This window comes from Terrapene carolina, unplaced genomic scaffold (genome assembly GCF_002925995.2).
Source record: "Terrapene carolina triunguis isolate 2854851 unplaced genomic scaffold, T_m_triunguis-2.0 Scaffold190, whole genome shotgun sequence".
Classification (NCBI taxonomy): Eukaryota; Metazoa; Chordata; order Testudines; family Emydidae; genus Terrapene; species Terrapene triunguis.
The window spans coordinates 711,134-725,695 of record NW_020664541.1 but is presented as its reverse complement, the minus strand read 5'-3'; the positions used below and the strand labels follow the sequence as shown (position 1 = coordinate 725,695).

The 14,562-nt window shown below is 46.6% G+C and overlaps 1 protein-coding gene across 1 annotated transcript; it reads right to left on the bottom strand.

Moving 5' to 3' along the window:
* Window positions 1–14: 14 nt before the first annotated feature.
* HDHD5 (haloacid dehalogenase like hydrolase domain containing 5) lies at window positions 15–9,314 on the bottom strand. Its single transcript, XM_024210489.3, has 8 exons — window positions 9,131–9,314; window positions 6,288–6,491; window positions 4,829–4,941; window positions 3,330–3,423; window positions 2,745–2,778; window positions 2,327–2,501; window positions 1,128–1,316; window positions 15–484 (listed from the first exon to the last, which is right to left on the bottom strand). Exons 1-8 carry the CDS (start codon window positions 9,245–9,247, stop codon window positions 109–111), a joined length of 1,302 nt encoding a protein of 433 aa, XP_024066257.1. The 5' UTR covers window positions 9,248–9,314; the 3' UTR covers window positions 15–108.
* Between the last annotated feature and the right edge of the window lie 5,248 nt (window positions 9,315–14,562).

Genomic DNA, 14,562 nt, shown 5'->3' with positions numbered 1-14,562 from the left:
CACACACACACACACACACACACACACACACTTTAGGACAAGTTAGGCTAGAAGATCCCAATCCTCCCCTCCTCAACCCTGATGACTGTAGATTTTGCCAGTCCCATTTCACTCCTGGCTCCAATTCTCCTTCTCAAAGACAAGCTCCACAGCTTCATTCACATCCTGCACCACATAAGATGCCTCCACTAGGCTGGTGTCAAAGCAGAAGTCCCGGTGCCCGTGGAACACAGTCTCTACCAGGCTCTCGTGTGGGTCAGCAGGCACATCTCCGTGAGGACTGTAGACCCCAGTGCAGACCAGAATTGACTTGCAACTCTCCAACAAGACATACCAATCCTTCCTCGGCTCTGAATGGTCCTCACTCCGGGGATCTGCCACCACCACACTCCTCTTCACCTCGGCCTGGGCACGGGCCTGACACGCAGCCTTGAGGTAGCGGTTGTAGAAGTTCGCACCATAGATGTCAGACATTGGATTATCCCTGTGCATGGCCATCAGATGAGGGAAATCAGTTACTTCACAAGTTTGATTTGAACATAGGCAGGCTGGGATTGGTCCAGCATAAAGGTGGGTGGGGGAAGGCAAGGAATGAGCTAGTCAGGTACTTACATAGAATTGGGCAGGTCAGATCAGTGGCCTGTCTAATCCAGCATACCAACTCTAGCAGCGGCCAATATCAGATTATTGAGAGGAACATCGTAACAGCCCCGAGTCCAGCCATTTGCACAATGCTGGTTACGAGGAAGATATTCCTTCTTGTTCCCCCCTCTGCCCCCAAAGAATGTTTGATGGACCTTGTCTGAAGTGGCTGTAAAATGTAATTACTGGCTGGTTGATGCTATTACACTGATTTGAAATTCCAGAGCTATGCTATGTATCTCCGTCACATCCTGCAGCAGCAGCGACTCAAGCAGGCTGACTATTCCGGTCAATTTCATGGAGATGCAGGGAGTCATGGTTTAGTGACCTTTTGTCCTAATGCAGTTCAGATCAGCATTTAGAATAGGAAGCTCCAGAAATGCCTCAGGAGTTTAAATAAAAAAAACAAACAACTCCTCATAAAACTCTGCTACAAAACCAGGGCTGAAGACCCCTAAGGAAACACAAAGGATGTAGTCTCTTACCCAACAGCATAGAGCCTGCAGATGGGAGATGGCCACCCTCGTCTTTCCACCTGCTGTTCGATCAGATACTCAGCATATTGGTAAGTGACAATGCTGGGTTTGCCGATCAGGGCCTCATACTTCAGCTCCCTGCCAGTCACTTTTTTGTAGATGTTCTCCAAGCAGACAAGAAAGGTGCCGTGGCCAAATCTGCCCCAGAAAAAGTATTATCAGTGCCCCCTGGCTCTTTGGCATTTGCACAGAAGCCATTATCCATCTTACGGCTATGATCATCTCCCAAGAGAGATGAAACTCTACCCTGATCCACACCTACATGCGAACAACTTGAAGACAGAAGAACAGAAGTCCCCACCCTGCCATCCCTTCTTTTGAATTTACTTGGATATTAAATATGCAGAGAACCTACCCACCCCCCCAATACAGAAGCCTCTCCAAAAAGTGTGCATAACATGTCAATTCTCACGCTTATCTCATGTATTCCTCATTGTTTGAGACCATCTTACTAACAACTAGACATTGGAATTACAAAAAAAAAAAAAAAAAAAAAAAAAAAAATCTACCTTCAGACATATGAATGGCTTAGAAACACCAGCAGCTGCAGACATGGGCCAAGTTTTGCCTTTTTTATTTAAAACTCAAACTTTTTCTGTTTTTAATTTTCCAATTGGGATGAGATGTCTGGTGCTTGGGCTTGACCCGAGAGTGGTGAATCTTTTGGAAAGGTGTGAACTGAATTCAACCAGATGGCTCAGTTTATGCAAAAGGGAAAGAAGAGAAGAGGCTTTTTGCACTTAAATAAAAAGTGCACATTTTTCTGTTGCCTCAACAACCCAAAAAGGGTTGAACTTCAGAACTGTGAAGTCACCTAATCATAGTCCTTGACGCAGAAAGCCATCCTTTCTAAATATGAAGGTGTTGGGTTTAGCAGTACCGAAGCATCTACTCAGACTTAGGCACCTAAATAAAAAAAGGCCCAATTTTGAAAATATTGGCCCGAGTTCCCAATGCAACTTTGAGGTCTCTCCAAATAGTGCCACCCTTTCAAACAACACTAGAGAAACAAATATATACTGTAACCCCACTAAAAGGTCTCCTAGCCACATTACAGAGATGATGTAGGTTAGGTCTCAAGCAGAGCTCATCAACAGGGTAGCTGATGAAACTAGGCTAAAAGTGACCTTAACAAATATGTTTTTCACCTTGGCATCTTGGCTTCTGCCATCCACAAAAGATCCATGTTACAGGCAAGGACAGGTATATGGGGATATGGCACTGCTGCCAGCTCCACCCCAGGGTTCCCATTGCTCAGGAGGACATCAATAATCAGCTGCAGGCTTGTCTCCCACTGGACTGGCTCCCCAAACAGAATCACCCCTGAAACATTTAAGAGATACAGTACATGGAAGTTCAGAACGGCCACCCATTCAACAAATAAAATAAAAAGAACTCGGTCCACTACAATATACTTCTTCTGGAAGGGGACAAATAAACAGTGTGTACTACGGCATCTGAATCAGTCATTCCGTCAGATGTCCTGTCACTAAACAGCTATCCAGCTGGCTTGGCTGAATAGCAAGCAGGTTAACAGCATAAACATGGACAAAGCATAGCACTTACCTTCTATGGTAGGGAAGTCAGTGGTCAGAGGAGGCTGCAGGAAAAAACAAGCAAGGCTGGGTTAATAATACAAAACTAAACAGATTTGGTATTGACATAATGTGATAGTAAAGATGAGAGCCAAGAATTTCAAGAGTGACTAGTCATTTTGGAAGCCCACGTTTAGAAGTCTTCACGGGGTCTGATTTTTCAGACATGTGCTCAATACTTGCTGAAAATCAGGCCCCTTTAAGAAGTCTTAAATTGGACACACACACAACCACAAAAAAAATCACTAATCATTCTTGAAAAATCTTGGCTGTAAACACTAGGGAACAGTGAAGAAATACTGGGGGGGAAAGGGGGTGTGTCAAAGCTACTGCAGCTCTAGCCTCTTCCAGCAGAGGCCATTGCAGAGAGCTATGTAAGAGTGCAGACCTCCAGGGAGCTCAGTAACAATCCCAACCTCCCACAACAGGAGTCACTCTAATGAATGGTGTAACGAGGGCTAGTTATAGATGATCTCACAGCTATTCTATCAAAGGCCATAACATACAAATGCTATAATCCCAGGTCACCAAGTCTCACAGACAGGTTGATATTTACCAGCTCCTTTGGTCTGCGGCTTTGATCAACCATGTCCAGCAGGGGAAATGCCTTCCTCACATCCTGTATGGTAACCACATTCCGGAACCCCACACTATTTCAGACAGTCAAGGAAGGAAATAGAGCCTGCTCTTTACAGATTATGGGCTGATTTACAAAAGCACCTAAGGGATTTAGGAGCACAAGTCTCAGTGACTTTCAATAGGACTTCTGCTCCTAAGTCATGTAGATGATTTCAAACAGCTCACCCCAAGTTGGAAATCCCATTACCCTACAAAAGCTGGGTCATTTCCTACCCCTACTTCTTCTGGAAGTCCAATATTGACTCAGAGCATTACTGGAAGACCATCCCATAGCACCAGAGATGACAATTCAGATCAAATCCATTCACGGCAACTTCGGAAGTCTCAAGTCTCCAGAGCACAGCAGGACAGCGACTCTCAGAAAGGTTACAGAAGGAGGGCTGCCAATTCACACCTGGTAAGTGGGTGCAAATTCACTAGCTTCAGTGGAATTCTATGTGCCTACATCAACCCAGTGTGGCCTAGTAGGTCTAAAGGTTAAAAAGAAAAAGTCGGTGGATAAACTTGTGCAAGAGAACACATGGTGGAGTCTCCATCACTGACAAATTTTCAATTAAGATTGGATCTTTTGCTTAAAAAAAAAAAATGCTCTAAGAATTATTTTGGGGAAGTTCTATGGCCTGTGTTACATAGGTCAGGCTAGATGATCACAATGGTCCATTCTGACCTTGGGATCTATGAAAGACGCTTACCCATCAATAGTCTCTGGTAACGAGACAGGTGCGGCAGAGATGGAATAGATTCATAGATTTTAAGACCAGGGACCATGATGATCATCTAATATGACCCTGCATAACACAGGGAAATTCTCTAACCTGTTAAACAGCACTGGTATCTACAGGTCAGAATAGAACAGATATATTTTGGCAAAGCTTTTGTGGGTGGGTTCTAGATTTGGAACAGCACAGGGAGTTAAAGATCAGACACATCAGCAGAGTTGGGGGAGCCTGGGACCCAATTAGCAGAGAAGAGTACACTGGACAAAATTGTGTAAGGAAAGATTGCACAGCACCTGCCTATAATATGTCTGACTGCCGCCTGGCATGGACTGCGACATAAAAGATTACAGAAGCTAGGAGTCTTGCACCAATCACAGTAAAATGGAGGCAGGAAGCATGGGCCGTAACTAACCCAGTCAGTGCAAGAAGCAAAACAGGCCACAAGGGTGCATCCAGAAGACAGACTGCAACTTAGTCCAAAGTTTCAAGTCTTCCAAAGGGTCCCCTCCCCACAAGATGCTCAGAATAAATCAGAAGACCTTTTCCCGCTCCCCCACCTCCCACAGGCTGGCCACACAAGTGTCCCAGTACGTATCCAGATATCACTGCCCCCCCCCCCAGGCATGGCCAATACAGCACAGTTGTGAAGCTCTGATGGGACAAGCAGGGTCCATAGCCTCAGAACTGCAAAGGATACTTCCTGGCATTCTCCTCCACCGGCCCCTGCCCGGATACCAGCATACACTTCTCATGGAACTGACGGAAGAGATGCAGGGGGCTGTGGGAGAGGATCACTTGCTCTGGAGACACCTGCAGGAGGAAAAAGAGACGAGAGTCAGCAGGATGGAAGCTCTCCATTCCCCATACAGCACTCAGCTGTTACCCCCTTTCCCCTCATTTCATTTGTAGGGGGAGGGGACGAGGAGACACCACACACAGCCCACACTGAGGTGGACTACCAGGGCAACCCACAGCCGCAGGCTGAGTTCCAGCTGGTTAAGCCAACACAGAGAAGAACTCTGCATCCACAACCACCACCCAAACCAACTTGCATACAGATAATACTCTCTACTCCACTGTATTCTACTCACCATGTCACTAGGAGCAGGTTCTGAAGTGGAGCTAGACCTCTGAGAACAAGGCCACCACACATTCCACCCCACTGAATATCTTGGGCTAGAACCAATCCAGCACCATCTTTTGATGGCCTTCTTACCAGCCCCAGATGTCTAATGAACTAGGGGCCATCATCATTTAGATAGCAACATTGGAGTGCTTGACAGTGTAGGGACTGAACACATAGGGCCTGCCCAGAGGCGTTTAGTCTAAATATTCAGCCACTATCCTTCTGAGCCTGGTGAATTAAAACACAGCTTTGAGAACTAGTCTGGATTTAACAGCTTTAAATCTTTGGACTTAATGGGTTGATCCGACTGCTCCAGATTTCTTAGTTGGAGAGTATGCCTGGCTACCTTGCTCCACTGGGTCTTACTTGCTGCTCCGATACAAGAAACATGTGGATGAATTAGCTCTATGGTAAGGACAGAACTGGCAGCAGGGCAGTGCTGATGTCAGCTGTGCAGCTACATAACCATTTGGACTTGCTTTGTAGCAGTAGAATATCTCCTTCCTCCAGCTCAGACATGGTGTTTTCAGTTACAGACACTGGGATAGGTGACTGGCCAGCTCAGCGAAGTGGAGTTGGGATACGAAGCCTTTTGACAACTAGTGAGCATGTTGTTCCCCGCTGATGGCTGTTTGGCAGTGTGCATGAAATGTGATCTCAGACTAGTTTCAAGTGACCAGCTGTATATTGCACAAGAACATCTCCCCAGGGCCGCTAACTGGCTCTCTTGCTATTTACGTGCTTAGTTTCTAATTTTGACTAAACTTGGGTTCTTCTTTTAGCTTTGGTTTTGCAATCCTATAGTGCTGGAGAAAGTTAAATAAAGTGAATGACTGATGACAATGGATTCCCACCGAGCTCCTGGTAGGGGGAGACTGATGAAAAGAGACATGGGATTTCTGCTGTCAAAGTGAAGAGTCTCCCGCACATGTACTACTTTTTTTTTTTTTTTAAACCTGTGTAGCTTCAACTTAAAACCCAAGGCCTCCACCCAATGCCCCAGGACAGAGGAGGTTGATTCTCTTGTTACCTCCAACCCCAGAGCATCAGAGAGTTCCTGGGCTTTGACATCCTGTAAGCAATTCCCAGCATTTGTCACAAAGACTACCGGCACCCGGAGCTGTCCATTAGAGTCTACCAGTTTCCGGAAGGCCTCCTGGGCAGCAGGAATCACATAGCGTCCCCGAACAAGCACTCCATCAATGTCAAACAGGAACCCAAAGGTCGGAGGAGTCTGCAACATAAACAGATTTATAGCAATTACTGCGGCACTGGGAAAAAACAGAGAGAGGAAGAACAAAAGGTTCTTTTTAAAAGTGACCAGCTGCTCCTAAAAAAAAAAAAAAAAAGAAGAAGGCTAAGAAGGAGTATTATTCCCAACCTATCCCATGCAATAAACACTCATCCAATCTCACCACATGCCCTCTCCCACCTTTAGTAAGAAAATGCCAACATGTATAATTAAAGGGAGGCAACGTAGTCCAATTTCTGAAAGTCAGGAGTCCTAGCTTCATTCCTGACTCTGCCACTGATCTACTGTGTGAGGCTGGCCATCATTTGACCTCTGTGCCTCAACTTTCGTATTTGTCAAATAGGTCTAATGATATTTATTTTTGTGAGCACTTTGAGATCTGTGGTGGAGAAGCCTATATAAAAGAGTGGCATGTGTTATTAACAGAAATGAGTCTGAACCCGAACACCAATTAGGGGCTAATTGAATAGATCCCATCTCTGTGGTTCCAACTCATCTCTGGCTTTTGCTTATTATGGTAGAGTGATGCAAACTGATTTGGACTGCACCATGCTCTGCTCTTACAGAAATCAAGGAGAAAATGCCCCTGGGAAGGAGATGAGATAGTCCGGAAGCATGACTACAGTATACTTACCAGTTCCAGATCAAAAGCTCCTTCAGGAAACAAGCTGCCATATTTACCCAATATCCAGTTGGCTACCCGGGAGTCTGGCTGCCCCTCTCCCAGAGCATCTTGCCCAGAGCCAGCCTTAGGAACATACAAAGTAGGTGGCTATTTGGGGCTTCCTACAGTCCACCATAAATTCTGTCACTGGGGCATTGATTTGGTCAGAATGGTGAGAAAATAAAAGCAGAGTGAGCTACAGTTACCTTCAGCCCAGTTCTATGGACAATTCACAGCTGTTAATGTGTCAGAATGCATGACACATGACAATGGCACCAGTGCCCATCTACTATTTAGTGCACAGTTCACGTTGCACTAGACTAGGAGCTGTATAGAAGCAGTCGTCAGATTGCATTAGAACAGTCCAGCAACCACAGCAGAGCACTGAGAGGCATTTTAAAGCGTGCCCTTCATTAACATCTGTGTGTTCCTTAAGGGGCAGGCAGTGAGTGAACACTTTCCAGCATCCCTGTTAGAATTCTGCTCTACAAGACAGGATCAGGACAGGAGCCGCTGCTCCCCATGACTTGTGACCAGCCTCCCTCTCCTCCTGGCACAAGCTGCGAGCCTGGTTTGCAGGCTCAAAGGGATAGATAATAAGACAGAAAATATCATATTGCCTCTATATAAATCCATGGTACACCCACAGCTTGAATACTACATGCGGATGTGGTCACTCCATCTCAAAAAAGATATATTGGAATTGGAAAAGGTTCAGAAAATGGCAACAAAAATGATAAGGGGTATGGACTGGCTTCCGTATGAGGAGAGATTAATAAGACTGGGACTTTTCAGCTTGGAAAAGGCAACAGAGAGTCCTGTGGCATCCGACGAAGTGGGCATTCACCCACGAAAGCTTATGCTCCAATACATCTGTTAGTCTTAAAGGTGCCACAGGACTCTCTGTTGCTTTTTGCAGATCCAGACTAACACGGCTACCCCTCTGATACTTGACAGCTTGGAAAAGAAATGTTTAAGGGGGGATATGATAGAGGTCCATAAAATCGTGACAGGTGTGGATCCTCATAACACAAGAGCCAGGGGTCACCAAATGAAATGAATAGGCAGCAGATTTAAAACAAACAAACGGAAATATTTTTTCACACAATGCAGAGTCAACCTGTGGAACTCTTTGCCAGAAGATGTTGCGAAGGCTAAGGCTATAACAGGGTTCAAAAAAGAAGTAGATAAGTTAATGGAGGATAGGTCCATCAATGGCTATTAGCCAGGCTGGGCAGGGATGGTGTCCCTAGCCTCTGTTTTCCAGAAGCTGGGAATGGGCGACAGGGGATGGATCACTTGATTACCTGTTCTATTCATTCCCTCTGGGGCACCTGGCATTGGCCACTGTTGGAAGACAGGATACTGGGCTAGATGGACCTTTGGTTGGTCTGACCCAGTAAGGCCATTCTTATGTTTTTGTGGACATATTCATCTAGTGTATTTTTTAGTCAACAATTAGAGGAGCCTCTTGTGATGATTTTAAAAATACCAATAAATCAATGAACTATTTCTGCTTGTCCCAAGACTAGGAGAGAAAAATCTCACGCTCTACTGCTACCCATTGCCTTAACCAGAGCTTCTGGTGGCTTCATAGGAAATACGGTACCAGTCCGTATGGAGCAAGTCACACTTTCAAAGCACTTCAGAAACTTGCACCAGATGGGGAGGTTTTGGAGGCCCCTATGACACAGCTAGAAAAGCAGAGGCACAGACATGGGGAGTGTGTGGCACGGTCAGGAAGTCAGCCCAGGAATCCCACTCAGGCCACTAGGACACCCCCCCCCCCACCACACATCCCTGGGGTTTCACCCCCTTGTCCTCACCCACCAGCCGAGCCCCACCAAACAACGAAGCCAGCCCTCGTACCAGCCAGAGCCAGCACGATACGTATCCCCCCACCCCGCCCCGTTATCTGCCCCAGCGCCCGCCCAGCCCAGGCCACCGGGGCTCTTACCTCCGTCACCCCGAGGGGGCCCCCGCCCAGGCCCCTCTGGGGCAGCGCCCAAGGCCCCCCGCGCCGCCATCGCCTCATAGCAGCTTTGCTCGCGCAGCGCAGGCAGCCTAGACCCATCCCCCGCCGCTGCCGCGAGCAGCCCCTCCTCGCCCCCCCGCCGCGAATCAGAGGACAAGAACGGGGGGCCCACAAGGGAGTCAGACTCTCTCGCGGGGGGTTGGAGGGAACTACAGCTCCCAGCATGCCTCACAGAACGCGGCGCAGGTTCCATGGCCCCGGGCGCAAGGCATCATGGTAAATGGTAGTTGTATTTCCACCTCCGGCCACGCGGCGGCCGGCATGGATGCTCCAGGACTCCATCTTCCAGAATGCAAAGCTCCCGCTCAGCGCTGGCAGGAAAGGGGGTTTTGCGTCCCGGGGCATGACGGATACTGTAGTTTTTGTACAACAGCTTCGCCTCAAGCCGGCGCTGGAGCCCGCTGCAGAGGTCATTATCCTGGCTGCGCGGGCCGCGCGCCCGCTGCTGTCCCTCGCGCCTGCGCCCTGGTGGCGGCTGCGAGCCCTGCAGAGGCTAAGGAAGGCGCGCCAGCCCCGCAGCTTGGCTGGCACAAAGCCTCTTACGTCACAGTGCGGTGAGATGACGTCTCTCCGGCCCAAACCCTCATGGCGTCACAGGGCAGCACGCACGGCCTGGCGGGGCTGTTCTCCCCGGGCTTGACCTCGGTGGTCGCGCGCCCCGAGCAGCCTTGTCACGAGATAGAAACACAGCCAATAAGAATGTGGGGAGGGGGGTGCGCACTGGGCGCCTGGCATTGGGGGGCACACAGAACCGCAGGTGGGGGGAGAATGGGAGAGCCAAGTATGAGGAGCGGGGGAGGCAGCGGGAGCTGGGGGCACACAGAGCCCCTGGCAGATGGCAGAGAGGGAACAGAGGTGGGAGGCACACAGAGCCTGTGGCATGGGGGGGAAAGTGGGGGCTGCAGGGAGTCGCTGGAATCGAGAGGGGTGGGAGGGTGGCACACAGGGAGCTTGTGGGGAAGACTGCAAGTAACCGCAGGTATGTGCGATAAGCTCAGCCTACAGAGGCAACAAAGTGTGCCACCCTCAACTAGCAAATACTTTCATTCTCATCACCATGCCCATGGCAAAGGGCAGCAGGTAGATTGTGTGTCCAGGCTGGTAATTTTTCATGATAATTTTGAAACTCTAGTATAAAGGTTGCTTTGCAGATCCTGGTACATCCATGGTAAAAAGCAGGATGAAAAACACTGCTTATTTTGGGACCCATTGTACGCCACATTCTAAGGACAGGCCAGTTGTGAGTTCTGATACCCCACACCAGATGTCTCCCACCACCTGCAGAGATCACCCTGCATTTCATTCGTGCCAGGAATTCAAACAATGTTGTTCTAACTGGCCAGCAGGTGTCACTTTGTACCACAAGAATACAACCACTGATGCATTAATAAGGTAATAGAAGTTGGAGATCACAGTTAGAAAAATTAGCATACTATTGGCACTGAGTAAACAGTAAAACAGAAAATGCCCACCCGTTAACTAAGTCCATCTCCATTGCAAGTCCCCAGAACATACTGAATGTTAAATTGATATAAGTGATCTTAGCAAAAGGCCACCTCTCTGGAAGGGGTAGCAGAAAGAGGTCCAAAGTGCCTACATTTAAGATGGGGATATATTTTAATAGTTTATAATTTAATAGTTTATAACAAAAATTGAAATTTTCTTGCTGTCAGTTTTTCAGGTCAGCCGTGAGGACAGCCTCAGAATCTTTAATTTCCTATTGGAGACAGATATGGTCCCCGTTAAAATTACAGGTTCAGTAACCCCAGATTGAAAGGGCCATTTCCTCCCAAGATATATCAATATTTTGTTAAAGAAACATTTGATTGGGTACATATATTCTAGAGTATTTTCTGCCCAGGAATCATGTCAGTGAAAGTGGCTGGTATTGGATAACACTTTCTTGAAGCTTCTATATGCTGAAGTGAACCAGGGCCTTATGTTCAGCACAGAGGGGCGGGTGCTGGAACCATGTTCTAGGGGCAGATGTCTTTATGCTCATTACTCCATATAACTAATGCAGAGATCAGCCTTTTGTGCAATGGGGGTTGGTTCTGTGATCGGGTGGGGGGGGGGGGGAAGCATTGCTCATTATAGAGTTACTGCATTTGGACAGGCTCCCACAAATGACGTTTGCCCTCCAGCCAGTTACAGCAAATGTTCCTGTAAAGGTGGGAAAGGAGACTGTACCTATTTTTATAAATAAGACTATCCAACAGGCTGAAGTTTGCATGCCATTCACAATAAACTACTACAACATGGCTGCTGAAAAAATATCTGTCCCTCAACACACACCATCCATTGGCTGCTGAATCCAGATAATTTCAGCATCAGCAACTGCCATACCTTGATTCTCTCATCTCTGCACTACATCCCTTCTGGATCAATTCCCATTCACAGGATAGCGTAATTCCCATTAACTCCAATGAGAGGGGTCTTTTTTCCTGTAGGGTGACATTGGGCCTTAATCCTCCTTCCCCACACAATGCAGCTGACAAATTCCAGCTCCCACTCCACAGCACCCCATCATCACTACCTTCAGAGTCCTCACCTCCACCATCCCACTGGAGCACCAGACCTTTCTCTTCCTGCTCCACCCATCACCACATTGCCACCAGGGCACTGTTCCCATTTTCCCTTCTCCACTCTCAGCACCAGTGTTTAAACCCAGATTTCTCTTTCCAGGGCTGGCTTTAACAACAGACAAAACAACCAGTTGCTTGGACCCCTATTTTTTGAGCTATGTATGGTCAGCAACTCAAGTGATTGTCCTGTAGCAGAAGCAGTAGGCACAGTAATACCCACCTGTAGATCCTTTCGCCTGTGACCACCCTGCCCTGTTGGCCTTCTGGGATCAGCTTCAGAAGAGCCAGCACTTACAGCCTGATTTCCTCCTCCCACACACTGGCTCTAATGATTTGAGTCCCTACCAGTGGTAGGACAGCCAGCTGCCTTCTGCCTCTCCTCCTCTGCACAGCTGCTCAGCCTGCGCCATGCTCATCTAGTGATGGGCAAGTCAAAGGGAAAGAAAAATATACTAAAATGCATTTCATATACTGTAATGACCATTGAGGAGGGCACTACCAGAAACTGGTGACCAGCCAGAAGTGGTGAGGGCCCACACTCATCCTCTCTTAATAGATAGAAGATGCTTGACCCTCTTGTCAATATTGAAGCTGTAACCCCTGAAAACACAAAGTTCTGAAGAAGAAGAAAAAAAGAGAGAAATAAATTACCTGATTAGGCATTATAGGGCTTGTTTGCTGCTTTTTCACACGGCTAAGAGGTTCTGTTCAAAGAACTGGTCTTTTCCTAGCAATGAGAGACTGATACAGTGACCAAGGCCAGAAGAGTTTGTTCATGTATTGAGGCAGGCTGAGTGGTGGTTGCTGATTGGGCCACATCTCAATAGCATTATGAGTTCAGGTGTGATGGTTAGAGGGGGGCTGTGCTCTAAAGGTCAGCCACAAAAACTTGGAGCTGGAATTTACTCAGTCCCCTTGTTGAGATTGTAGCTGACAGGAAGTTTAGATCTAAGGGCTCAACTCTAGTTTCAACCATTTAAAAAGCAGCTATTTTATTTTCCTTCTCTTAATGTTTTTATTTGCATGATTTGTGACATCTGTGGTAGGGTGACCATGTGTACCTTATTTTAAGGGACCATCCCTTATTTAATTGATTTGTCCTTAGAGTGATTACCTGTCCCTTATTTTAAGATGTATTGAAACATATTAAAACTGATAAACTTCAATTTAATGTTTAAAATGGTACTTAATTGCATTGTAAACTTGAGGACAGTGGAAATGCACACTTGAGAGAAAATATATGATATGCTAAGGGAAATGGTGTTTCACTAAAATGTCCTTTAAAAACGTATTTTTCCCTTGTGGTTTTCCCTTATTTCCATCAAGCAAAGATGGTCACCCTATGATGAATGCCCAGAATACAAGACGTGGGCCCTCATTGTCCCTGTTCCCACCTACGTGACCCCACCACTGCCAGCGTGACCTCACACACAGCATGCATGTGAGATCCTACTGGCAGAGGTGAAGCAGGGTACTCTGCAAAATGGCCTCCTCCGTGCATGCTAGAGGACAAAACCACGTCTGGTTTTACATCAGCACTGGACAGGGAACAAACCAGACAAAAACAGGACTGTCCAGCTTGTTAAAACCAGACGAATGGCCTGCCTAACAGCCACAAATGTGTCAGGCATTTCCTGGCTATTAGTGATCAGGGCATAAACATTTAATTTATTAAGGTACCTCCTAGCCAAGGCACTCAGGCCACTGTGCAACACCATACAAATATCACAATACATTTATAATGAAGAGCTATCCACTTACCATTCAAACAAATAAAACCAAAGGGGAAATATTACAAAATATTGAGAGAGTGATGGGGAAAGGTAATAAGTGTGGGGCCTGCTGTAGTCATAATAAAACCCATCTGAAGCAAGTGGCAGATTAAGGCCCCATGGGTTTTCTATTCTACAATATCTGAACACCTCCTGAGGATTCATCTCAGCCCCTCAGTTCTTCCAGCTGTTCATTCGCTGACAGGAAATGCTGTCCCCATTGATCATTATTGCTTAGGGCAGAGGTCCTCAAACTTGCTGAGCTGGTCACATGATGCCTGCTCTTTTCTTTGATTCCAGCTAATAAATTGTGTTAAAAGAAGCTAAAAATACTGCTAATAATAATTATTAAAATACTAATGTACATAGAGTAAGAGATAATGATGAAACATTTACTCCTTTGTAAAGAGCTGTGAGATCTACTGACAAGAAGCTCTGTATAAGAGAGCTAAATATTATTATTGTTATTCGATAATTCCTTTTACTTTCCCACGTAGGCAATTGCTGTAGCTGCCACAGGAATCTTACGTGAACACACATGGGAGGTGAGGTGGTCCCGGCCATTGTAAATGGGACAGGAGGCGTCCATGAGACAAGCTCTGTACTGAGATTTGGCACACTCGTTGAACAAAATTGAGAATCCCTGATTTAGGGGCATGATTTTGAAAAGCCCCATGCACTTTCAACTCCTATTGTACCTCTCAGGATTAAGTCTGAAGTCAAAAGATTTTTTTTTTTTTTTAAAAGAGCAAGAGACAGAAAGACCCATGGAAACAGATTTAAAAACTCATTAAGTTTATTAAATGTTGAAAGAAATAAAGTAGGAATTACTACATGTCTGTAGAGCCATGAGTATAATGTGGAGGGTGGTGTCCGGATTCTTTAGGCACCATCACAAATAATAAACGATGGGTCACTTTAAACTAAACCCCACATCCAAACTACTTCTCAACTCTGAGGACATTTGACTCCTAACCTGAATATGTCTGACCCTTTC

Bases quoted from the DNA above. Each gene is read 5' to 3' on its own strand.
- HDHD5 (XM_024210489.3), bottom strand. From the start codon at position 9,247: ATGGGTCTAGGCTGCCTGCGCTGCGCGAGCAAAGCTGCTATGAGGCGA. The intron at 6,492-9,130 runs GTAAGAGCCCCG...TTTATGTTGCAG, and splicing joins GCCCCCTCGGGGTGACGGAG to ACTCCTCCGACCTTTGGGTT. The intron at 1,317-2,326 runs GTGAAAAACATA...TTTCTGGGGCAG, and splicing joins GCAGAAGCCAAGATGCCAAG to ATTTGGCCACGGCACCTTTC.